General features: G+C 42.0%; 2 protein-coding genes across 5 annotated transcripts in view; one reads left to right on the plus strand and one right to left on the minus strand.

Annotated features, from left to right (window-relative positions):
* Positions 1–3,939, minus strand: part of IQCH (IQ motif containing H) — a 212,145-nt gene extending 208,206 nt beyond the window's left edge. Inside the window, 1 exon segment of the mRNA XM_043555092.1 lies at positions 3,784–3,939. Coding sequence (XP_043411027.1) covers positions 3,784–3,834 — 51 coding nt within the window. The 5' untranslated portion in view covers positions 3,835–3,939.
* The window catches only part of AAGAB (alpha and gamma adaptin binding protein), a 115,662-nt gene that overhangs the window by 55,455 nt on the left and 33,164 nt on the right, over positions 1–27,043 (plus strand). The window contains exons 1-4 of one of the 4 annotated variants that reach the window (XM_043555094.1): positions 4,028–4,175; positions 25,395–25,585; positions 25,724–25,820; positions 26,370–26,459. In XM_043555094.1, coding sequence (XP_043411029.1) covers positions 4,103–4,175; positions 25,395–25,585; positions 25,724–25,820; positions 26,370–26,459 — 451 coding nt within the window. In that variant the 5' untranslated portion in view covers positions 4,028–4,102. Of the gene's footprint in view, positions 1–4,027; positions 4,176–25,394; positions 25,821–26,369; positions 26,460–27,043 lie in introns of those variants that run through there. The other 3 variants (XM_043555095.1, XM_043555096.1, XM_043555093.1) reach the window with 3 other exon arrangements.

Genomic DNA, 27,043 nt, shown 5'->3' on the forward strand with positions numbered 1-27,043 from the left:
CAAGAGTTGGACACTTAACCAGCTGAGCCACCCAGGTGCCCTGGGAAGACTTTATTTTATACCAGGATTGACAGATTGAAAGGGTTTGAGAAGATTGCTTGCATTTTCTATGTATACGGGTCTACCCACAATACACATCTTTGGTCAGTTTCTTTTCCATAATGTGAAATAATAACAGTCCTTAATGGATAGCTTTGTTTTAAGTCTTAAAGGAGTTAAAACACATATAGCATTTAGAACCATGCACAATACCCGACAAATACTATGTAGCTTTGATTACTGTGATTTTTCTTTGAAATCATATTACAGTTTACATTTTAGAAAACTATCAAAAGTAGAAGTTCTCAGAACTGAGTGTGCCATAGTTATGTTAATTTTTTTTTTTTTACATTTATTTATTTTTGAAAGGCGGGGGGCGGGGGGAGGGCCAGAGAGAGAAAGAGACAGAGAATCCTAAGCAGGCTCCAGGCTCCGAGCTGTCAGCACAGAGCCCGACGTGGGGCTCAAACCCAGGAACCGTGAGATCATGACCTGAGTTGAAGTCAGACACTTAACCAACTGAACCACTCAGGTGCCCCTAGAGTTATCTGTTATAAGAACAGATCGCTGGGTTGCTCTACGCCAAGAACTCCTGATTTAGTGGGTCTGGAATGGGGACTGAGAATTTGTGTTTCGCCTAAGTTCTCAGCTAGTGCTGAAGATGCTGGTCCTGGGATCGCTCTTTGAGAATCACTGGCCTAAGGAGTTGCTTAATGTTTCTGATTAAGACACAGACCTGTTTAGGGTGAAGCAAGTAGAGATTTGAAGTACCTCTGCTTTTCTGGCAACTGTGTATGTATATATATCATATAAAGTACCTTAAAATTTATAATATATTAATATATAGTTATATAGTTATTATAATTTTTATATAATTATAGAAAGAATTTGAATGCCTAGGCTGATAATAAAGGAAGTCCACTTTATGATTAAAAGAAATTATGTAGCTTTTTTTTTTTTTTTTTAGAAATTATGTAGCTTTGGACAAACTGGGTCAGTTTAGAGTCAGAAGTGGATCTTATTCAAGCTATGTCTCCTACAGAAGAGAAAACTGAGGCCCAAAGAGGTGAAATGATTAGCCTAAAGTTACCCACCTGGAGGAATGTCATTGCCAGGGTCAGACCTCAGTGTTCTGACTCCCAACATAGTGCTTTCCACTAGAGGTACTGTTGATTAGTAACCTGTTTAAAGGATGTAAGTCACAGCCCCAGGCAGAAGTGGAATCCACGCTGCGTGTCTGAGAGTAGGGCTGTATGCTCATAGATACTTCAGGCGTGGTGAGAAAGTAGGGGAGGTCTTCCTCATTTCTTTGTTATATACATTCTCTACACATCACCAGGGAGAATTTTATCTGTGTCTAAAGAGCAGCCTGGATATGACTGTTCTGAGCTCTCCTGCTCCATTTTACAATCCAATGATAAAAGATATCAATATTATGATGTTATAGCCTACGTTGATGAAATAGCTACCTCTGGGTCCCCCTCTGAAGTGAAAAGGCTTCTAGCTTTTCAGGCAATACCCTATTCTACACTGTTCCAAACCACAAAGGGGGCAGCCCTGGGAAAGAGAATTATCTCAAGGGAAAGTATGAAATGAGGTGTGAGAATTCTCCCCAGATTCTGGTCTCTTTTTTAGAGATGTTCCAGGTCTGGAGAAATACAGAAAACTAAAGAGTAACAGAACTGTCCCTGTAGTCAACATGAAGTATACTGTAGGTGAAACTGGCTGTTGCAGGGTAGGAATCTCCACGGGCATTCCTGTTGGGAGTCTGTACAATGGGCCCTGGATTTAGAAGGGGTATGTGTAGTAAAGAATCAGCTTTACCCAACAAGAGGTCTGGCCTTTGCCCTTGGGTACTGAGAGGTGATCTCTAGGCCCCTCTAGTGTCCTGCTTGATAAGTGTCTTTGCTTCGCGTCTTTGGTTACCAGACAGCCTAACAATGTATTTTTGATGCGGGCCTTGGGTCACACAGTATCCGTTCCAAACTCTAGAGGAACCGGAGACTAAAGGCATTAGTGTGACCTCTGGGACGGGCCGAAGATAAAAGGTCAGAACACGGGCAGTGTAATTGAGTCCCAGGAAAAACTCTGGACATCAAAGTCCTAGGTGAGCTTCCCTAGTTGTCAGTACTCCCATATACTGTCACACATCACAGCTTGTAGGAGGTAAAGCCGTGCATGACTCCAAGGGGGTAGGATGACTCTGCCCTATGTATGTCTTTCCTTGGCTGACTTTCATTTGTATCCTTTTGGTGTTAAAATACTGTAATGGTAAGGATAGCACTTTCCTGAATTCTGTTGCTTTAGCAAATTAGCCAGTATGAAGGTGGTCAGGGCCCCCAAATTTGTCGATAGCCGGCCTTACGTGATGTTGATTCTGGGGACTTCTGAACTTAGGCCCATGTAGAAGAGGGAGCAGTTTTGTGGGGACTGGTCCCTCAGACTTTGTAGTTTGGCTAAAGTCATCTAGGATGCTGGTGACAGAGGATGATAAAAGGTGAGGTAAAAAGATTTGGGTATTATTCGTAACGGGTATCTCTATGAAGTTGGCGAGTTTAGGGGTTTGTGTTTTGGAAACGGTGAATTTAAAGAACTCTCTCCTAGGCGGGAGGTAAGAGACCAATATCCTGGCAGGAAAATCCATTGCAGATCTGAGTATGAGTCAGAACGGAATAAATCTAGGCAATTTACTTCAAGCCTTAGACAAATGGAGCTAAATATAAGTTAAAAGTGATGATTTATGTAGAGATGTTTTTAAAGCTACCATATGTAAATGTGAAAAAACAAAATGCTTTTACCATTTGGGAAAAATCTGAGTGTCATTGTCACAAACTGAGTTATCCTGGAGAAGTTAAGACTTTCTTGATATTTCCCCCCACTCAGGTTAGAAAAAGTTATTTCCTGGAGTTTTTAAAATTTGTCACATTTCTATTCAAGACTTAATTAAACTTGATGGGCAATCCAAGTTATCTTTACTATATTTTCCTGTGTGTGTTCCCAAGCTTTTATTTAATTCATTTATTTATTTGAGATATAATTGAAATATAACGTTTTATTTCAGGCGTGCGACATACTGATTCGATATTTATATTTACTGCGAAATGTCAGAGTAAGTTAACATCCATAACCACACATAGTTACAGTTTTTTCTTATAATGAGAACTTTTAACATGTATTCTCTTAGCAACTTTCAAATATAACAGTACAGTATTAACTATAGTCACCATGCTATACATTACATCCCCAGGGCCTAACTTATTTTCAAGATCCTTTTAGATACACAAAATTTAGGTGCATAACAAAAGTAGTTAACATATTTCAACTTCTCCCCAAATTTCTTACCATCTCCCCAAAGTGCCTGATTTGTATTCCCCCTCCCCCATATCATGGGTTCAGATTTTTCAGAATATAACATTTTAAAATGGTGCCTTGGTGTAAGATTGACTTTTCGGAAGTAAAGGTTCTGGGGGTGAGGTGTATGGTCTCGAGAGTTTTACCAGAGGCAGAACGGACGGTCGAGCTTCTGAAGCGCAACCTGCAGGGTACGGCACGGGAGGCGTGTTAGGCTCTCGGCAGAGGTCCGGGTTGGCATATTTGGGAGTTCTCGAAGGGGCAGTGCCTCTCGCATGCTGGAGGCAGTCTAGGGGCGGCGCTCCAAAAGGCTGGGCGCGAGTGGATCTGCGCTGCTGCGCCTCGCTCGTACGTATCTTAGCTGGGCAGGGTCAGGAAAGGCCCGTTTCCCACCTGGATTAGGATAGATCCGATGGGGTCGTAGTTTTCAGTCTCTTGTGCCATGGCTAGGGCCGGGGAGCGGTACCTCCCGGAGAAGGCGCGGTCTCCAGGCGCCCAAGCCAGGTGCGGCTAGTGCTCGTCCCCATGGCAACCCCAAGCGCAGCCCGGCCTGTTCTACGCCGGGAGCGGAAGAGGGGTGTGGGAGGAGTCAGGGTAGCGGGTTCCTGCCGAGAACGCGCCCTTCCTTGCGTGTCTCCCCCGCGCACCGGTAGCCGTGGTGCAGCCCAAGGCGGAAGCGACTCCGGGACGGAACTGACTTGCTAGTGCAGCTATGGCTGCGGGCGTCCCCTGTGCGCTTGTCACTAGCTGCTCTTCCACCTTCACCGGAGACCGGCTGGTCCAACGTGAGTAGCGAGGCTCCCGGGCCGACCTTCAAGTTCTTCGAGCCTCGGCGGGCGGCAGCCTCGGAATCGCGGTCTCCCTCTGTGCCTTTGTCGCCGCCGCGGGCCCTGAGCTCTTCCTCCACTCGGCGGTGGCCAGAGGCTCCACGGGTGCAGCTCAGACCCGGTCCGGGTGCCCAGGCCCCGCAGGTGTCTTCCCTTGGCTCTCACACTCATTGCTTTTCTGCCCGTCCGGCGCGCTATTGCATTTCTTCCAGCTTTTTCAGCAAAGTGGGACTCATCCCTGCCCCGCCCAGTCCACGGATTGTTGCGGGAACCTTTGAGATGAACCGCAAGGCGCTCTGGAAATTGTACCCACTCATGCGGGTGTAAGGTGCAGGAATTGGGATGTCTGTTGCTATCCCTGCTCCTGAGGTAGAGAGTAGGTTTCCTTTTGGCTCCTCCTTGTTGTGAGTTCGCCTTGTCTCCTCCACTCTAGTTATTTACTGTAGGTTGTCATCCAACATTGGCTTTGGGGTGTTACTGGCCTAGTTTCTTTGCCTCTGGAGCTTCACAGTGGCTGTCAAACTGAACGACTTAAAAGAAACCTTAGGCGAGACCAGTGTAGTAGAAAGAGCATGGGACTGGGTCATAGGCTCAGCATTTTGAGTAAATGATTCTGTGAAGTTGATTGTAACCAAGACTCCTATTTTAAATGAGTGGATCTCTGCTGTGTGATGGCTTAACCTTAACACTTAACCTTCACCCTTCAGTTTTCGAATCTGTAAAATGGTGATGATTTTCGCAGAATTGTGCTTACCCCAGAGGTTGGCATTTGGTAAACGTTAGATAATGGCAGTCATTATTATCAAAGCACATTATCTTGGGAACCCTCAGTTTCCTGGGCCTACAAATGGTGCAAATGAGCCTATCTCACAGGATTATTTGAAGGACAGGTGCCATTTTGAAAGCACTGTGTCAATTGTGAAGCATCACACAATTGTATATATATTTTTTCTGTACCTGTCAAATGACAGAATTAGGCAGGATGCCCCTCCAACAACAAATATTCTATAACTTAGTTGCCGTTTGTGACCACTTAAAAAGTTCTTTGCCAGGGTAAAAGTTTAATTATAACACTTATTGTTAAACTCTATGCTGTTTCCTTACCCCTTAACAGTGCTCCTTCCATTTATTCCCTTTCTTTTCTTTTTTAAAAATTGTTTCATTGTAAAAAAAATAGTGCATACTTCTTTTTCTTTAGTGCATACTCATTAAGTAAGATTTAGCATATGGAGAAAAGAGAATGTCCTCCATGGTCTCATCAGCCAGACACAAGTACTGTTAACATTTCTGTGCATTTCCTTCCAGTCTTTTTTCCAATACTTACGTTTAAAAAGAAAAATGGTAATTATATTTCACATATAATTTTATTCCTGATATTTATAATTCCTGATACAATTCCTGACATTTTATATATAATTTTTATGTTTTATACATAATTTACATTTTCATATTTTGTATATAAAAATTAAATATATGTAAATTAAATGTTAAAATATTGAAATAAAATTAAATATATGCACATATAATTAATATATGCAATATATAAAATGTATATAATTTATGTTTATATTTTAAATATAATATTTTTAATATAAATTTTATCCTGATATATTTTTTTTAATTTTTAAAAATTTACATCCAAGTTAGCATATAGTGCAACAATGATTTCAGGAGTAGATTCCTTAGTGCCCCTTACCCATTTAGCCCATCCCCCCTCCCACAACCCCTCCAGCAACCCTGAGTTTGTTCTCCATATTTATGAGTCTCTTCTGTTTCTTTCCCCTCCCTGTTTTTATGTTATTTTTGTTTCCCTTCCATTATGTTCATCTGTTTTGTCTCTTGAAGTCCTTATATGAGTGAAGTCCTATGATTTTTGTCTTTCTCTAATTTCACCTAGCATAATACCCTCCAGTTCCATTCACGTAGTTGCAAATGGCAAGATTTCATTCTTTTTGATTGCCGAGTAATACTCCATTGTGTGTGTGTGTGTGTGTGTGTGTGTGTGTATATATATATATGTACACACCACATCTTCTGGATAAAAGAACCTTTATGCATTCATCCATCGATGGACATTTGGGCTCTTTCCATACTTTGGCTATTGTTGATAGTGCTGCTATAAACATGGGGGTGCACGTGTCCCCTTGAAACAGCACACCTGTGTCCCATGGATAAATGTCTAGTAGTGCAATTGCTGGGTCGTAGGTTAGTTCTATTTTTAGTTTTTTGAGGAACCTCCATCCTGTCTTCCAGAGTGGCTGCACCAGCTTGCATTCCCACCAACAGTGCAAAAGAGATCCTCTTTCTCCGCATCCTCGCCAACATCTGTTTGTTGCCTGAGTTGTTCATGTTAGCCATTCTGACAGGTGCGAGGTGGTATCTCCTTGTGGTTTTGATTTGTATTTCTCTGATGATGAGTGATGTTGAGCATTTTTTCATGTATTGGTTGGCCATCTGGATGTCTTCTCTGGAGAAGTGTCTCTTCATGTCTTTTGCCCATTTCTTCACTGGATTATTTGTTTTTTGGGTGTTGAGTTTGATAAGTTCTTTACAGATTTTGGATACTAATGCTTTATCTAGTATGTTGTTTGCAAATATCTTGTCCCATTCCTTTGGCTGCCTTTTAGTTTTGCTGATTGCTTCCTTCGCTGTGCAGAAGCTTTTTATTTTGATGGGGTCCTAGTAGTTCATTTTTGCTTTTGTTTCCCTTGCCTCTGGAGACGTGTTGAGTAAGAAGTTGCTGCAGCCAAGATCAAAGAGGTTTTTGCCTGCTTTCTCCTCGAGGATTTTGATGGCTCCCTGTCTTATATTGAGGTCTTTCATCCATTTTGAGTTTATTTTTGTGTATGGTGTAAGAAAGTGGTCCAGGTTCATTCTTCTGCATGTCGCCGTCCAGTTTTCCCAGCACCACTTGCTGAAGAGACTGTCTTTATTCCATTGGATATTCTTTTCTGCTTTGTCAAAGATTAGTTGGCCATACGTTTGTGGGTCCATTTCTGGGTTCTCTATTCTGTTCCATTGATCTGAGTGTCTGTTCTTGTGCCATTACCATACTGTCTTGATGATTACAGCTTTATAGTATAGCTTGAAGTCTGGGATTGTATATGCACATAAAATTAATACATTCAATATATAAAATGTATATTGTTTATATTTATATTTTACATATAATATTTTAATATAAATGTTATCCTGATATTTTCATTTAACATCACATCATAAATTATTTTCTATCATATATTGCCTCTAGTGAACATAGAATTTGCTCAAGATTCTTAAAATTCTTGATGTATTTAACTTTACAAAATAATCACGTGCGTTTGGATTTCCATTACTGATATATATAAAAGTCATTTCCAAGCCAGTCTCTGAAATATTTGGTGAATATTCTGATGACTGTGGTACTCTGTGTGCTTTAAGGATCAGATTGGGCAGACACAGTCACTTCTTGAAGGAGTTGATTACCTATAATTGGCAAATGTAACTCTATAGTACTTTAAAGTATGGTAGCATTCTTGGGGGTAAAATGAATTCTGTAAAATAATCCACTTTGTTTCTATATGTAAAATTCCTCTTAGGTAACTCAAAGCCAACTTTTGTGTTGATTAAAATTAGATAGCCTTGGGGCGCCTGGGTAGCTCAGTCGGTTAAGCCTCCGACTTCAGCTCAGGTCATGATCTCGCGACCCGGGAGCTCGAGCCCCGCGTCGGGCTCTGGGCTGATGGCTCAGAGCCTGGAGCCTGCTTCCGATTCTGCGTCTCCCTCTCTCTCTGCCCCTCCCCCGTTCATGCTCTGTCTCTCTCTGTCTCAAAAATAAATAAACATTAAAAAAAATTAGATAGCCTTTGTGATTCCGTTAATATTCTGTAGAGAAAAAAATAAGACTGCCAGTGAAGACATTACTTGTAAGGAAAAGTGAACTACAAAAGGGCTTTATCATTTCTTCTCAGGTTATTGATAGGGAAATGGTGGGTACCACTAGCCTGCAGTATTTGCCGAGCATTCCTTCTGTTTTATTCTAAGATTGAATTAAATTAATCATGAATTGAGGCTAATTTTGGTGTAAGAGAGACGACCACAATGAATGATGTTTGTCAAGTGTTCAGTGATATTAGGCCATAGAATGATTTTGGATTGAATCTGATCTTTTGGGGGAAGGTTTGGTTTCGTTTCAGCCATCAGGAAGAAGAACCTTTAGGGTTTCTCCAGTTTCTCTTTCTTTCAACATCTGATCTCTTTTACTGCTTTTAACCAACAATGGGAAATATTTCATAACCAGATAACCAAGTTTGTTATAAATACACATGAAATAAAAATAAGTAGGCCTCTGCTATGGATAAAGTGCATGATGGATTTTGTGGAAAACTTTTTTTCATTTTGTCACTCAAAGGCCTTATTTTCAGTATTCTGGGTGGGTGTCTGATATCAGATAAAAGGGCATTACAGACTTACATTGTACACTTAAAAAAAAATTCTTTTTTAATGTTTGTTTATTTTTGAGAGAGAGAGAGAGAGAGAGAGAGAGAAAGACACTGAGCACCACCAGGGGAGGAGCAGAGCGGGAGGGAGACACAGAACCCAAAGCAGGCTCCAGGCTCTGAGCTGTCAGCACAGAGCCCCACATGGGGACTCGAACCCCCAAACCCCCAAGCAGCGGGATCATGACCTGAGCTGAGGTTGGACGTTCAACCAACTGAGCCACCCAGGCACCCCACACTGTAGACCTTTAAAGGGAAATGAAGTCTCAGGATGCTTGAAGGCAAGGCTGTATGTGCTGTGAGAGCCCGTGTCTGTACTCCAGGGCCAGACCTCTTTCCACCTCATATATATTTATATGAAGATTTTACTTTCATTCTGGAAAAGTATAGCCTGATACGAAGCACAGCTCGTCTCTTTTGTACCGGTTACTGTAGCTAAAATGACAATTAACGTACTATTCCTGCTCTCAAGAGGGATGCAGTGAAAGTGTGTGTTCCACTTGTGAAAATATTAAAATGTAGAGACCGAAGTTTTAACATTTTACTCTACTTTCTTAGAAGGAACTTTAGTTTTTATTTTAACTCCAGGACAGTTAACATACAGTGTTATATTAGTTCCAGGTGTACAATATAGTGATTCAGCCCTTCTGTACGTTACACTGTGCTCATCATGGTAAGTGTGCTTTTAATCCCCTTCACCTGTTTCACCCATTCCCCCCCCCCCCCATCTGCCTCCCCTCTGGAAGCATCTGTTCTTGATATAGGAGTCTGTTTTTTGGTTTGCCTTCTTTTTTCTTAGTTCTTGTTTTCTTAAATTCCACCTGTGAGTGAAATCATATGGACTTTCTTTGACTTATTTTACTTAGCATTATACCCTCTAGATTCATCCATATTGTTGCAAATGGCAAGATTTCATTCTTTTTTTTTTTTTTATGCCTGAGTAACATTCCATTGTATATATATTCACACATCTTCTTTACCCATTCATCAGTTGAAGGGCACTTAGGCTGCTTCCGTGGTTTGGCTGTTGTTAATGCTACAATAAACATAGGGGTACATATGTCCTTTTGGATTAGTGTTTTTGTTTTCTTTGGGTAAATATCCAGTAGTGGAAGTACTGGATTTTATGGTAATTCTATTTTTAATTTTTTGACGAACCTTAATACTCTTTTCCACTCCTAGAAGACGCTTTAGGTAGAAAAGTCTCCGGAGACTTGTTTGATTTTTTTTTTTTTTTTGAAGTGTGTAATGCCAATTCAGCAACTGTAAGCCATTCAGCTTCTACATCTGAACACTCGGAACAGAATTCTTACTTTTAGTGAAATGTGGGAATTTGGAGATCTTACAATCATAATAAGCATTTGAACTCTTCTCTTTAAAAAAAAAATTTTTTTTTAATGTTTATTTATTTTTGAAGGAGAGAGAGAGACAGAGCAGGAGCAGGGGAGGGGCAGAGAGAGAGGGAGACACAAAATCCGAAGCAGGCTCCAGGCTCTGAGCTGCCAGCACAGAGCCTGACGCAGGGCTTGAACTCACGAACCGTGAGATCATGACCTGAGCCGAAGTCGGACCCCCAACCGACTGAGCCACCCAGGTGCCCCTCAGAACTCTTCTCAAATGTGTTTTCACACCTTTTAATTTGGTTCTTGTATCTGTGAAGTCATGAATTCAGGTTATCCCCACTTTATAAATGCAGAAATTGTGGCTTAGAAAAAATACTAGCTGGCTTGCCCAAAGTGCTCAAGTACTAAGTGTGGGTGCATACGATCACATTCGGGACTTTTATGCATGGAACATGTGAATGAAATGTGTTGGAATTCCTTAGCAATCAGAACTATTTAAGGTGGTGGCATTGGTATAAGAAATGATAGAGAAGATTGACTCCTAAAAGAAAGTTTTAAAATATCTTTGGATTTCCATTTAGGAGGGTTGAAGTCTTAATTCTGAGTGAGGAGAAAAATATCTTTGTCTGGAGGACCTATATTTAAAAAGAGCATTATGGGGGCACCAGAGTGGCTCAGTCAGTTGAGTGTCAGGTCATATGAGCCCCCACAAAGGGCTGGTTGCTGTCAGCCTGTCAGGGCAGAGCCCACGTTGGATCCTCTGTCCCCCTCTCTCTACCCCTCCCGCACTTGCACTCTCTCTCAAAAAAAATAACAGAACAAAACAAAAAAACCCAAACATTATGTGTGCCCAATAGTTTGAACGGTGTCTGAATTTTTATTTGCTCAGTTGAGTGAACTCAAAATAGTGGCATATTATTAGTCACTCCTATGTAGGATTAACATTAAAAATAGGAAATTGTTTGAGATCATCTCTACCATTCCTCTAGATGTAAAATTCTGTGTTACCATGTTACTTATTTTTATGTTAGATTATACGGTGCTTCTTACTTCTGCATTCTTAATTTGTGTGTGTGTGTGTGTGTTTTGGAAAACTGCCTCATGTATTTTGTGCTATAATATCATATTCCGTTTATTGACATTAATACAATCCACCAATCTTACTCAAATTTCCCCAGTTTGACTTTTATGCGTTTGTGCTTGTGTATGTATTCTGTACAACTTTATCACCTGTGGTTTGTGTATCTACTGCAATCAAGATACTGAATAGCTTCAACACGGCAGGGATCCAGTGTGTAGCCCTTTTATAACCGCACCCACCTCTCTCCCAGGTTATGCCCCCAGCCTTCATCTCTAACCCCTGAAAACCACTAACCCGTCTTCCATTTCTAAAATGTTGTCATTTCAAAAATACAATTGGAGCTCTATAGTAGATTACTTTTGGAGATTTTTTTTTCCTGCTCAACAGAATTCCCTAGTGAGTCATCTAGAGTGTATGTGTCAATAATCCATACCTTTTTATTGCTGAACAGCATTCCATGGTAAGGATGTGCCACAGTTTAACTGTTTAGCTATGGAAGCACATCTGGGCTGGTTCCAGTCTTTGGTCCCTGGACCTGTTTTTGTATAAAGTTTTATTGGCACACAGCCGTGACCATTTGTTTACATTTTCTCTATAAATACTTTCCAGAGTTGAACAGTTGCACCACAGACAGTATGGCCCCCAGCCTAAAATATTTACTATCCAGTCCTTTATTGAAAAAGTTTGACAACCTGTATTCTGAGCACTCACCGCGTACTAATCTGCTTAACTATTACAACATTTTTGTGCTATTGTTCCCATCATTATTCTCATTTTGCAAAGAAATTGCAACACGGAGAAATTAAGTAATTTGCTCCAGGCCAAATAGCTGAGCCAGGTTTTGAACAGAGGCAGTCTGGCTCTAGGAGCAGCCTCTTAAGCAGGCCTGCTCGCAATTAACTCAAGATAGGGGAACTCAAAACAGCAAAGGCACCAGAGAGGCAGCAGCTGAGCTATGGGGGTTCTCTTTGAAAGGCTGAAGGGATAATAGGATTTAGCCCGTGGTCATTTGCTTTTGTAGGAGAACAATGCTTGAAACAGAGCTAAGACTTCTCACTAATTTGAATTTAGCAATTCCACACAGGACCTTTGTACATTCTTCCAGGATTTAACTAAGGCTGGGCCCCAGGTCCTGGTCACCTGGTTTCCACGGCTCCCCGGGGAAATGGAAAATGAGCACAGCCATTGTTATGTTTTGCTGTCTTCCAGGGATTTGCAGATAAGGAGGGCCCTCCTTCCTAAAGAAACCTCCCTGGGCCAGGGAGAGGTGAAATGGTAGCTTTTAAGCAAAATACATTTTTTTCCTCATAGATGGGAAGACTTGTGCCCAGCTGAGAAGATTTGGGTCTCCCTTTAGGGCAGTCAGCTATCCTAATTTCCCCAGGATTGAGGTGTTTTTGTTTTTGTTTTTGTTTTTTAACTTGAAGCATAGTTGACATGTATTAGTTTCAGGTGTATGACATAGTGATTTGGCAGTTATAAACATTACGAAATTCTCACCACGATAGTGTAGTTACCATCTGTCACCATAAAAAATGATTACCGTATCACTGACTATGTTCCCTCTGCTGTACTTTCTATCCCCGTGATTTACTTTTATAGCCAGAAGTGTGTACTTCTTCATCTCCTTCCCCTATTTCGCCTATGCCCTCAACACCCTCCCCTCTGGCAACCACCAAATTGTTCTCATATATATGAGTTTTTGTTGTCTGTTTTATTTTTTAGATTCCTCGTAGAAGTGAAATCGTAAGGTATTTGTCTTTCTCGGACTTATTTCTCTTAGCATGATGCCTTCCTTCTAGGTCCATCCATGTTGCATTTTTAAGGTTGCAGTAGACACTCCACTTTTGAACTTTTTGTGCTTGGAATTCAGATTCCAAACTTACCCATGGAAACAATGCTCCAGCCCCAAGTTTCTAAAGGTTTCTAAAGCTGAAGAACCAGTTAGCTCAACTATACGATGGGTAAACTAGGCTTTGGGGAATTACACAGGCAAAGCCAGCCATCATTTATGACATGGCTTCTTTGGGAAACATACATTCTCCTTCAAGACTGGGAGTTTGTGTCTAGGTCTCTTAGACCCCAATAGTTACAAAAGGATCCTAAAGTAGTTTACTAAGGAGACGTTATTTCAAAGGTAGGGGCTTATTATACAGCTTAGCTAATATTGTCCAGCAACAGAAGAGGATAAGAGCTTGGGTCTTTTAATTTGCATTTTTTTTCTATAGCTGCTTTGTTATTCTGAGTGGAACCTTTTTTTTTTTTTTTCCACTCTGGGAATAAATAATAATTTTTGCTTAAGCAATGTCACTTGTTTTTTTGTGGTAGGTCAGCTCTGCCTTTGTGTATTTCCAAGGCTTTATTTTCTTCAAAGGAAGAAAGATTGGACTAACAAGATCTTCCACCAACGGGCTAAGGTTGTCATCAGAGTGATTCAGTAGGTGGTCAGCCTAAGCAGCGATTTCAACTGCTAATGGGGGTAGAGGAGTGTTTTTAGCTATGATTCTTAAAATTTTTTTTTTTCAACGTTTATTTTATTTTTGGGACAGAGAGAGACAGAGCATGAACGGGGGAGGGGCAGAGAGAGAGGGAGACACAGAATCGGAAACAGGCTCCAGGCTCTGAGCCATCAGCCCAGAGCCTGACGCGGGGCTTGAATTCACGGACCGCGAGATCGTGACCTGGCTGAAGTCGGACGCTTAACCGACTGCGCCACCCAGGCGCCCCTAGCTATGATTCTTAATATATTTTTAAATTTTCAATTAACATTAATAGAAGGCTTAGGATTTTTATTGTTATTAAAAGAGGGATGTTAAGTCATCAACCTAAGGAGGAAGAAAGATTAAATACAAGTTCATATTTTCTCCAGACCCAAAGGAACTTACAAAACATGCCCATGTTATCTTCTAGTATGCGTGCGCGCATGTGTGTGTGTGTGTGTGTGTGTGTGAGAGAGAGAGAGAGAGAGAGAGAGGGAAATGCAAGCTCAAAGAAGTTGTGATCTTCCAAGGTTGTTCAGCCTTGCATGTTGGAGAGCCAAGATTCAGTTCTAATTCTATATACATGAAACATGAATTTCTTGGCAGCCAGAACTGTGTGTATTCAAGGTGGAGGTAGGGATAGGAAAAATTACAGTGAAAGATTTTTCTACAAAGATGAGAACTTTTATGGCTCAAATTAAATGTACACTTTTCTTTCGTGGTAGTTTAGAGCGTTAGTAGATGAACTGTGACAGGTTAAATGATTAAATGAAGACATTTTTTTATTGGTGTTCAGTTCGTTTCCTAGTGGAGTCGGGAATTTGACTTTTTGTATAAGGTTATTGTTGATGATGAAATGATCATAAGGTGTTTGCCTTCCCAATAAATGGCATTCCTGGAAAGAGGGTGGAGAGTATGAGGAGAAGCACCAGTGGAAAAATATTGTGCATTAAATTAACCCATGTTGCACAGAACCATTTATGACGCAGAGAGCATTGTATCATCCTGGACGATTCTAAGAGTATCTAGACTCAGACCCTTATTTCTGGGCCATCCGACTGCTTGTTTTTGTGCACAAAAGTAAAAACATCTAGAAAGTACGTAGTGGTCATTTGGTTTAGGCTTGCCCTGTATAATTCCTCAACAAATAGTGACACTTCATAATAATGAAATCTGATATAGACCCATTTTTCAAAAGGTTAAGGTATAAAAATTGTTTTCAGTGTGTCTGGCGAGAATGATAATCTGGACGTGACATTGTATTTGTGTTGGAGCCAACGCACACAGATACCACAGACACATCTCTAGTAATTACTTATCCAAAAAGCAGGATTGACGTAGGTTAAGACAAAGAGGACCGTTGTCAGACTCTTTTTTTTTTTTTTTTCAACTTTTTTTTTTTTTATTTATTTTTGGGACAGAGAGAGACAGAGCATGAACGGGGGAGGGGCAGAGAGAGAGGGAGACACAGAATCGGAAACAGGCTCCAGGCTCCGAGCCATCAGCCCAGAGCCTGACACGGGGCTCGAACTCACGGACCGCGAGATCGTGACCTGGCTGATGTCGGACGCTTAACCGACTGTGCCACCCAGGTGCCCCCGTTGTCAGACTCTTAAAGAGCCTGTGTGATGTTGTAGGTTCAGTAGCAAATACCCTCTTCAGGGTTTCATTTTCCACACTGACCTGAAGGCTGGTTCTACACAGAGATGGGGAAACATGTTACTGTCCTTGGATCAAAATCTGTATGCTCACAGCAGGAACATGTGATCAACCGGTAATAAACCAAGAAAATTACCATTCTGTCTGCATTCTCCTGGGGTCATTCATGGGTTTCGTGGGGGAAAACGTTTTGCGAATTGAGCACTGAGGTCTACCTTTTCCTGGCCGTTTTGACTTGAAGCAAGTTAACTTTCCTCCTACAAATATTCAGTCTCTCTACCTGTGCCATCATCGTTCTAAGTCTCTAAAACATCATGTGCCTCATCTGTAAAATGAGGACATTATCTTCCAGCTTCCATGATTTTTTTGGTTTTTTAGCAGCTTCATTTGGATACAGTTTAAATATAAGATCCACTTACTTTTGGTGGAAAACATTTCTATCCCCCAGAAGGAAAGCTTGTGACTATTTGCAGTCACTCCCCATTCTCGCCCCCAGCTCTAGGCAACCACTAATGAATGTACTTTGTCTTTGTAGATTTGCCTTATGTGGACCTTTTATTTCAAAGGAATCCTATAGTGTATACTCTCTTGTATTGGCCTTCTTTTACTCAGCCTAATGTTTTCGAGATGCATCTATACTATAGCATGTACTTCATATTCCATTGTATGGGCATACCACACTTTAACCATTCATCAGTTGATGGACATTTGGGTTGTTTCCACTTTGGGGCTACTATGAGTAATGCACTTATGCACATTCAAAGAAGCTACTGTGCTATTTGAAGAAACTGCCAAACTGTTTTCCAGAGTGATGGCACCATTTTGTGTTCCCATCAGCAATGTATGCGGATTCCAGTTTCTCCTCCTCTTCGGCAATGCTTGTTATTGCCTGTATTTTCCATTATAGCCATTCTAGTGGGTGTGAGGTGGTATTTCACTGTGGTTTTGATTTGCCTTTCCCTAATGGCTAATGATGCTGAGATTCTTTCCAGGTGCATATAGGCCATTCCTATGTCTTCTTTGGTGAAAGGTCCATTGAGTTCTTCTTCCCATTTTTTTTTCTTTTATACTTATTTATTTTTGAGAGACAGAGAGACAGAGCACAAGCAGGGGAAGGGCAGAGAGAGAGGGAGACACAGAATCGGAAGCAGGCTCCAGACTCTGAGCTCAGCCCAGAGCCTGATGCGGGGCTCAAAACCACAAACCGTGAGATCATGACCTGAGCCAAAGTTGGACGTTTAACCGACTGAGCCACCCAGGTGCCTCTCTTCTTCCCATTTTTAAGTTGGTTTTTTTTTCATCTTATTGAGTTGTAAGAGTCCTTTAAATATTCTGGAAATGGTCACACATATCATTCACATGTATTTTCTCCTGTTTTGTGGCTTGTCTTTGGGTTTTCTTGATGGTATCTTTTGAAATGCAACAATTTTTAATTTTGATGAAGTCCACAGTGTTATAGTGTTCTTTTCCTGTTGTCCTTTGACCAGGTGTTGTCCAATCATGGTCTTACCCTTCCTGAAGGACCTTTTAAGTCCTGGGACATTGGATGTGTTAGCTTTATGATGCTCTCCAATGGACCAAGCTTATTTTCATATTTGAATGCAGGGGATACAGAGTAGATGTTCTTCATTAAACTTACTGTGTTTGGGAAAATTCATCTCAGACATGTTTACCTTCTTTCAGATAAGTCAGCATCTGCTGCAGATACTGTTGTCATCCTGAGCAGACATTGACATCGTTTTGTGACATTGACTTGATGCTAATTTGTTAATGAAAAATTATTACTTGAATGTGACAAGTACTCTCCTAATTGGCCTGTCTAGGCTTATGTCTTCTTTTTTTCCCAGAAAACCACCATTCATAAATAATTTTCAAAACATCTAAGGTTAATGACCAAAAAATTCTTATGGTTGAAATAACTAAGATGTTTGAGATCGATTTTATCAGAGATAGATTTCATGTGATGCCTGGCTGTAATGGCGAGTTTCCGTTCTGGGAGAAAGAATAAAACCAACTTTGCATTCCAGAACTTGCATTTTGTTTCATAAACACAGCCAGGTCCATTCCACAAGTTCCTTTTAGATCAGGGTTTCCGAGCCTTCACACTGTTGACATTTTCAGCCGGGTAATCCTTTGTTGTACTGTTATGCCCAGAATTCGTGATCCCCAAAGACCACCAGGGAGCCGAGTCCGATGCAAAAGCAAAAGAGCCTTTCGAGCTCAATCCCCTACCTGCACCGACGCAGCGGTGAGATACCAGGGAGAGAGAGCGAGTTTCAAAAGCACAAAGGTTTTATAGGGGTCTAGGGGCAGCCGATTGGCTGGGGAAGGGTCGTGGCCTTGGCCGATTGGCTGGGGAAGGGTCAGAGTCCTGTTACGCAGGTCGCTGGGCGTGTTTTGATCAGGAAGTTTGAACGGGTGAGCGGGAGGTTACTCAAGGGGAGGAGGCGCGATCTGAGGTTTCTGCGATTTTCCCGGAAAAGGGGTCATGTCGGGGACATAGTCACTCAAGGTGGAGAACACAGAACAAGATGGAGTCGGCTGGCGTAGGCCCGCCCTTTCAGTACACGTGCTCTCGTATGCACTGTAGGATGTTTCACAATATTCCTGGCCAATGCCCACTAGATGCCAGTAGCATCTCCCAACCTGGTACAACCAAAAATGTCTCCAGGTGTTGGCATGTCCCCAGGAGGGCCAAAATCACCTCCCTATGGAGAACCCTGGCTTAAATGTAGATCTAGAACTGTGGTTTTGAATAAATAAGTAATAGTAATGGAATTCAAAGAAGTCCCTCTCCCCCCATATGGGTGGGAATGGTTCATGGGCTGTGCCGCTGGGATTGATAAAGTGGTCTTTGCGTTCAGCCCGTAGAACATACAAGCTGGGGGTTCCTCCTTGGCCTTCATAAAACACTTTTCCATGTTCTCTCTCCCCTTGCTGCCAGCTTCTTCCTGTTCTTTTGTGCAGATGTGTCTTACTGCATCATGAGGTCTTCTGGGGGCAGGCACAGACCGTGTTTTTTCCCTGCACATTCCTCCCCCCATTCCCCCCCCCCCCCCCCAGTTATTTTAAGATGAAGCTGTGGTGACCAATTCCAGATGGCTACTGGGAGAAAGTAAACTAGGAGAGGAGGAGGAGGAGGAGGAGGAGGAGGAGGAGGAGGAGGAGGACTGAGTTGGATTTCCTCTGCTTCAACTTTCAAACTTTTCCACGGTGATCTAAAAAGTCGCCCCAGAGCATGTGGAAATGTGAATTTCGAGGGTGACCAGAGAGGAGTGTGTGAGGAAAAGGTAATGAAGTGTTGTAAGCAACCCAGAATTGCTGTCCTCTTGTTCAAGCAGCGGTACGTTGCCCTAACCCAGTTATTCTTCCCTGGGCAACCCAGTACTGCCCCAACCGGCCGCCTGTCCCTTAGACTGAACCAAGCACTGCCTGCGCTCACACGGGGAGGCGGCAGGGTGATGGCTCAGAGAATCACAGACGAGGATTTCCCCACACTGGTCCTTACAGAGGCCTGGCCCTAAGCCTGCACAGTTCTAAGCGTTAAGTGTCACATCGGTGGAGATGGCCCCTTGTACTTGGGGAATAATCTGTTCATAACTGCTACAAAGTGTGTGACAGCAGGCCCCTTTCTAGGACCTTTCAGGAAATCGCACTATGAGATTGTAACTAGTTGCAACAATATGGAGGCTTGATGATTTTTAAAGGTCTCTCTTTGCCTTTCCTTGCTGGCTAATGAGAAGCCTGGCCTTCATAGTTTTTCCTAAAGCACATTTTACCCGATTCTTTTCTTTCATAATGGCTACTTTCCCCTTCAACTGACGTCAGACTCTGCTGCCTCCTATAATTTTCCTAATTGCTTTCTCTTCTGTCTCAGTCTGTGCCTTAACAATGGAAAAGAAACATTTGAGAAGGCATATTTTGGGAAGGGAGGGGCCAGAGCAGCTCAAGGACACGGTGGTTTCCCCGTTGCACTTTTTCTTACCGCCTCTGCCCGTGCATCTCTGGCCCAGCCTCTTGTCGAGAGTGCAGCACGTGGGCAGACACCTGAGCCCGGGAGGAGGGAAAACTTACTGGGGGCAACTCAGTGCCCAGTGCCTGCCTGCACCTTCTCACACATCGTTGCATTTAATCTGCAAGAAGCCATTTGAGAAGTGTGTTTGTCCCTTTGCCGGTGAGGAAATGAGACACAGAGAGGTCAATTTTTTGTTCTCACAGAGGATCAGCATTCAGATGTACGTCTGTCTGACCCCAGGTCTGTGCTGTCTCTATTTTATGGCCTTTTTTTTTTTTTCAATATATGAAATTTATTGTCAAATTGGTTTCCATACAACACCCAGTGCTCATCCCAAAAGGTGCCCTCCTCACTACCCATCACCCGCCCTCCCCACCCTCCCACCCCCCATCAACCCTCAGTTTGTTCTCAGTTTTTAAGAGTCTCTTATGCTTTGGCTCTCTCCCACCCTAACCTCTTTTTTTTTTTCCCCCTTCCCCTCCCCCATGGGTTTTTGTTAAGTTTCTCAGGATCCACATAAGAGTGAAAACATATGGTATCTGTCTTTCTCTGTATGGCTTATTTCACTTAGCATCACACTCTCCAGTTCCATCCATGTTGCTACAAAGGGCCAGATTTCGTTCTTCCTCATTGCCACGTAGTATTCCATTGTGTATATAAACCACAATTTCTTTATCCATTCATCAGTTGATGGACATTTAGGCTTTTCTCACAATTTGGCTATTGTTGAGAGTGCTGCTATAAACATTGGGGTACAAGTGCCCCTATGCATCAGCACTCCTGTATCCCTTGGGTAAATTCCTAGCAGTGCTATTGCTGGGTCATAGGGTAGGTCTATTTTTAACTTTTTGAGGAACCTCCACACTGTTTTCCAGAGTGGCTGCACCAATTTGCATTCCCACCAACAGTGCAAGAGGGTTCCTGTTTCTCCACATCCTCTCCAGCATCTATAGTCTCCTGATTTGTTCATTTTGGCCTCTCTGACTGGCGTGAGGTGATATCTGAGTGTGGTTTTGATTTGTATTTCCCTGATGAGGAGCGACGTTGAGCATCTTTTCATGTGCCTGTTGGCCATCTGGATGTCTTCTTTAGAGAAGTGTCTATTCATGTTTTCTGTTTTATGGCCTTTTCTATTCTGGTTAGTACTGTCAGTGCAGAGGGGAGGGAGAGGAACCGTGGGTCCCCGGAGGAGTGGATACCAGGGGTGGGAGGTTAAGATACCTTGCGGAAAAGGCAGCTTCAGTTCTCGGAGAAAGTAGAAAACCAGCTGCATTCTCAGAAGAGGGCTGATTTCTGGAAGGATCATCTTGATTTGGAGTGGCAGCTGTCATTTCCCTCTGGGCATAGAAAATATGACTTAACCACTGGACAGCTTCTCTTCACAAAGAATGTCGCGATTCATTAAGGGGACATTAATTCTACTGGTGTCAAAAGTGTCCTGAATTCTACTGAAGAAGATAGGGTTGATCTAAAGCAGTATCAATGCATTTAAGTTAGAATGGACTTGTTTTGTCTTTTTTGGCTGGAGTGGATAGATGAGGGGGTAAGGTAAGGGTTAGTATGTGTGGGGGTGAGAGAGAGAGGGAGGGAGGGATTGCAAATGTGTACTTTTGGTGTTGGTAGAATTCACCTTGGAACTCCAGTATGCTTCCTAATTCATGCTAGAGTATCACCTCTTACCGATTCTGAACTAAGGATAGCTGTGTGCATGCCTCCCCTGATTTGACTGCTTACCAAATTTACACTCTGTGAGGGAAGCGACATTAGGACAGACAGAAGTACAGAGCGGGTGTGAGGACAAAGCAGTCATTGGGTTGCGGAGCTGATGTGCTTCCTTGGCATACGCCTTTCTTCCGTTCTCTTGAATCTTGTCCCTGACTTGCCATGTGGGACTGTAGGGGAGAGAAGTTCACGAAAGAAGCAAGAAGTAAATCGGAGTGGCAGGAGAACTGGTGGCTATGTGTACCCGTTTCTCAAACAGGGCAAGAGATTTATACTTGCACTTAAAGCCGGGGGAAAGGTTCATACTTGCTCCTGGAACTGGGTTGACGTTTAACTTCTCATCCGAAAACACTACAGATTACTATTTTAAGCTGTGAGACCAAGTTTGTGGCAACAGACTGGCAATTCATCATCTCGTATTTGTCTCTTAAACAATGATGTACTGCAGCTCCACCAGGTGGCTGCCAACAGCGGGAAGGAGACAGGCCAGCATCCACCAGGCGGAGGGAGAACTGCTCTTGACTTCATTTGTGCATTGTTTTGACTACATCAAAATTCATTTTAGTGAAGGGCAAAGAAGGGGAAAAAAAAAAAACACATTGCGGGTTTCTCTAGGAAGTCTGGCAAAAAACCAAACAGCAACAGAAACCAAAACACAATCACTGTAACTCACTTATAACATATAAATACCCAAAACCCATAGACAGTTTTCGGATGGGTTAATTGTGCTTCAGGCTCGTATATTCTGATGCCTTTGTTCTGGCTATTATTTTTGGTTTTCATAAAAAGGGGAGATACTGTAAGCCCATAGGTTAGTTTGGGCTTGTGACCATTAGACACGTGAGTGTGATCTAGCTCGGATCCTGAATATCACCAGTATTGCATCACAGTGTAGTAGGGAAAAGTGCTGGTGACCTGAGTTTCGTTTTAGGCTCTTCTCCCTTAGGCAAGTGGCTTCTCCTCCCCCTCCTCCCCCTCCTCCCCCTCCTCCCCCTCCTCCCCCTCCTCCCCCTCCTCCCCCTCCTCCTCCTCCTCCCCCTCTTCCCCCTCCTTCTCCCTCCTTCTCCTCTCCCTCCTCCCCCTCCTTCTCCTCTCCCTCCTCCCCCTCCTTCTCCTCTCCCTCCTCCCCCTCCTTCTCCTCTCCCTCCTCCCCCTCCCCCCCTCCCTTTTTTTTTTTTTTTGGTCCTCAGTTTTCCCATCTGTGAAATGAGTAAACGGTACTGGCTCATCTCCAGAAACTCTTAGTCATGTGCATAAGCGTTTGAGCAATTCTTGTTTTAATGTGGAAAAGAATAAACTTGTTAGACGTTTGAAACCAAATAGAAAAGACAAGTAAGTGAGAAAAGCCATATTTAGTGTAGACATTTACATTTTTAAAATTAAAGTGTACATTATGAAATTGATGACAAAAAGAATGAGGCCGTTCACTTTTCTCTAGTTGTGAGATGGCACAGGTGTGATGATAAAGTGCATATTCAGCCTCTCCGAAAGTATCTGATTGGACATAAAATGTTACAAATGAAAGAATCTGATAAGTGGATTGAGCCATCAAGTTATTCCAGGGAGCACAATAAGGAAACACACACACCCAGCTAGGAAAACACTGACAGGTGAAATTCATTTTCCCAGCCTATTGGTTCTGTTCTCATCCAGGTGTAGAGAAAGGAGAAATTGCTTCTTTCTGTGTGTTCGGTAAATATCTTAATCACTTGGAAATCAGGGAGGAGACAAAACTAAAATTTTAAGAGCTCTGAGAAGCACATGGGTCTGTTGTCTTGTGCTCTATGCATTGATTGATAAAACGAACCACGCTTAATGGATCCCAATGTCCTAAATTGCAGTCAGTAAGGAGGTGACCCCTTAATTGATTTTATTTTTCCAGGTTAGTTGAAGACTGTGATTTCAAAAACGCATAGCTGAAATTTTATTCCAGTTTTAAACAAGACAAGCGGTGTAGGAAATCTCAAGAACCGCCTGTGGTGACAGCAGGAGTTCTGGTCCCTCTCTTTGTCCTTGGCCCCATAACACGTGGAAACAGTATTTTACTCTGTATTCCCTACTTAAAAAAAAAAAAAAAGTTAATTTGTTCGCTATTTAAAAAAAAATGCCCGTGAATGAAGAAAACAGATTCCATATGGTAGCTCCTCCTACCCTTAAAAAATCAGTTTATACAATTTTTGCTACTCCCCTTGGTTTGGTTTGCCTTCTTCCATATGTGCTTTTATCGGCATATTGCTGGACCACCTGCTTGGAGTTAGGAAGATTAGCTTTGAATGCAACATAGACTTTGATCTAGGAGGTTTGGTGGGCTTTTTTTTCTTTTCCTGTGAGACACTTACATGAAAACAGAATCTTTGATTTTTACACTTTATCTGTTCTTCCTGCTCATTTCCTACCTGAACTTGTCATAATGCTCCATGGAGGACATCGCAGCTGGCTGCTAAGGAATTGCTTGATAATTAATGAAAGATTACTTTATGTAGAAATTAAGCAGCAAGAACTGTCGATTTCTTGGACAGACAAGACAAATTCAGATTTTCAAATATTGGCATAGACCTATGGTAATTTACAAGTAACAATTCTGGTTGCAGTGAAAAATTTTAGAAAGTTAGTTTCACAGTGTGTGCCATATGTCAAATGTAGTCTTAAATTTATTTTAAATTTAGTTATTTTAATTTTTTTAAAAAAGGAGGGGTTTTATTTTCAGACCGTTTCCTCCTAATAACCACATAAAGATAGTTTACCAGTGAAAAGCATGCATATATGCACGTACACGCTTTGTAAGTTACTATACATTAATCCTAGCAGTCTTTTGGACTACATAATTTCCCCAGATCTTTTTGTTTGAGCAAAAACTATGGCAGTGTTTCAAATACATAATCTTAGCTCTGGAACTGAAAATTTAGCTTCTAGTTTTCTATGTCCTGCTAACTGTGAGTTTGAGGAATATTTTATAAAATAATATTCATCTTACTTTGCATTGAAAAGGAGTTTGTGGCCATTTTGCCATATATTCTCTCTTTTTTTTTTTTTAAATAAAGTCACTTTTTTAAAATGTTTATTTTTGAAAGAGAGACAGAGCATGAGTGGAGGAGGGGCAGAGAGAGAGGGAGACACAGAATCTGAAGCAGGCTCCAGGCTCTGAGCTGTCAGCACAGAGCCCGACGTGGAGCTCGAACTCACTAACCATGAGTCGAAGTTGGATGCCCAACCGACTGAGCCACCCAGGCACCGCTAAAGTCACTCTTTTTTAAAGTTTATTTTGAGAGAGAGTGAGAGAGAGAGAGAGAGAGAGGGAGGGCAAGAGGGAGAGTGGGGGGAGGGGCAGAGAAAGAAAGAGAATCCCAAGCAGGCTCTGTGCTGTCAGTGTGGAGCCCTGCTGGGACTTGATCTCAAGAACTGTGAGATCATGACCTGAGCTCAAATCAAGAGTCAGGCACTTAACCGACTGAGCCACCCAGACACCCGCCATACCCTCTTATAAGAACCCAATTTTAGTGGCATGTTATTTTACCTCTTTAAACTTACTTTCCACATAAAACATGGGTTGTGGGTATGGATGTGAGAGATGGGAGGTTAGGGTAGGACAGTTTCTAATGTTTTCCACTTCTGAATACGTTACGGCATTACGGAAGCAAACTGCTCAGTGGTTCCATGTCCTCATCTATATTTGTTCATCGTTGATTTGGCTTTTACTGTAAGAATTTCATTAGTTATAGCCACACTGCACATGGGTTTCTGAAAGATTTAGTTACATCCTAAATAAATTTGCTTGGCTGTTATGTCTTTAAATGATGCCAAAAGTGTCTTTATCGAACAAAAATTTGAGTTGGCTTTCGAAGAATCTGAACAAGGCTGAATATAAATGGAATTGGGGTCATTTATCAGAATCCATTCTTTTCTATCTTTAGTTGAATTAATGTGTAAGCATTTGGCCCAAGGAATATGTGTAGCTTTTATTTTATTAATGGTTTAGCCTTACTGCTGTCTTCCTTTCAGCTTGCGGTAAGTACACAACAGTTCCAGATTCCTGAAGATTCTTGTAATCTTGCCTCTCACATGAAGTATGTAGGCAATAAAATAAACGTAAGCTGTTCTTTCTTTTCTGCTTGCTTTTTTCTGGGTGTTTGGCTAAATAGCTCTTTTGTTGCCTGCTGTCTGACCTGATCACAATCGTTCTTGTATTCTTAAAAGAGCCGATGAGTTCGATTATGCCACCATTACTTTCACAATCAAATGATAGAGAAGGAAATACCCTGATAAGTGGGGGGCTTTTTGAAATCTTTACCGAAAGAGAAGCAGCCAGAGTACCCCGTTAGTCTGATACTTGACCGTGAAACTTGACCAGTGTGTATCAGTTTGTGCACTTTCCATGCTAACGTTGTGTCCTTTTGTTCAGATATCCTTGGAGCAGAAGATCTTCTCGTGGAAGTGACTGCCGATGATGCCGTGAGGTTTTACCCCTGGACCATTGATAACAAATACTATTCAGCAGACATCAATCTGTGCGTGGTGCCAAACAAATGTCTCGTCACTGCCGAGGTGGCGGAGTCCGTCCAAGCGTTGGTGGTTTACTTTGACAGCACGCAAGTAAGCTTTGGTTTTCCAGGGACCTTGAGGAGGAAATTATTTTGTGCTCCCCCCCGCCCCCCGCGCCGCCTTTTCCATGAGGTCTCTTACTGTCTCTTTTTCTGGGTTGGTTGGTTTGTTTGTTTTTCCTCCCTCCAGAAATCTGGTCTTGATAGTGTTTCCTCCTGGCTTCCACTGGCAGAAGCATGGCTACCTGAGGTCATGATCTTGGTCTGTGACAGAGTGTGTGAAAACGGTAAGGCGTGCCAATGGGGCTACGGTTGGTACATACAGTTGCTGTGCCTTGGGAAGCAGAGTACTTTTGTTCTCTTAACTTAGTATATCTCCTGTGATTTTATTACTGTATAGAACTATTTTCAGCTATTTCTCTTTGGAATCTTGTAATACTTACATTTTATTTTTTATGAACGGACACTTGGGGTTTGAGATACCATCTTTTTTCTTTTAACTGTTTATTTTTGAAAGAGAGAGAGAGACACACACAGAGTGCGAGTGGGGGAAGGGCAGAGAGAGAGGGAGACACAGAATCTGCAGCAGGCCCCAGCCTCCAAGCTGTCAAGCTTTGAACCCACGAACCGTGAGATCGTGACCTTAGCCGAAGTCAGATACTTAACCAACTAAGCTACCCAGGCACCCCGAGAAATCATCTTCTTTATATTACTTTATTTTGGGTGCCTTTAGAATAACCTTGACATTAAGGGCAGCACTGAGATTCGTGGAGAGTATTGCAGCAATATTCTGTTTGAAAAATTTTTTTACTTATGAAGATTCTTTTGCATGTTAGGTGTAAACCGACAAAAAGCTCAAGAATGGTGTATCAAACATGGCTTTGAATTGGTAGAGCTTAGTCCGGAAGAGCTGCCAGAGGAGGATGGTAAGTATTTATGTGTCGGGAGAAACATGGCGTTTGGATTCGGAGATGAGGGAGCATTTTAATTTGGGGAAGAAGAATTGAAGTGAAATTAAAAAAATATTTTTTCCTCAGCTGTTTGAAAAGATTTGTGCAAAACCCATTGATGTGGTCTTACTGGTAATCAAATAATCCATTTATTTGTCTTCACCATGCATGTTAGGACTTTTGAAATACTGTTTGTGTTTTTCTTACGAATGAAGATAGAGGATTTCTACCTTAAATCTCAGTCATTTCCCCAATCTCTTATACTTTCTCCACTGCCAAAAAAAAAAAAAGAGGGTTTGACCTATATTCATAAATAGTTAATGTTCCTTATTTTGAATTCTTAATATCCTAAGGCTGAATTTCCAGGGACCTTAGGAAGGGCATGCCAGCCCTATTTTTATGTCTTTTGGACATTTGAAACTACAAATAGACCCAGAATCCCCACTCCTTTCCCCCCGGAGCAGCTTTTCACTTAACTGCCTTCCACTATACTCTGGACCTTGTGTTTCTTCCCACATCTCTCTTCCGCCCCCTTCATTCCTCTTCTTACCTTCTCTGCT

The sequence above is a fragment of the Prionailurus bengalensis genome, chromosome B3 (assembly GCF_016509475.1).
Source record: "Prionailurus bengalensis isolate Pbe53 chromosome B3, Fcat_Pben_1.1_paternal_pri, whole genome shotgun sequence".
Taxonomy (NCBI): domain Eukaryota; kingdom Metazoa; phylum Chordata; class Mammalia; order Carnivora; family Felidae; genus Prionailurus; species Prionailurus bengalensis.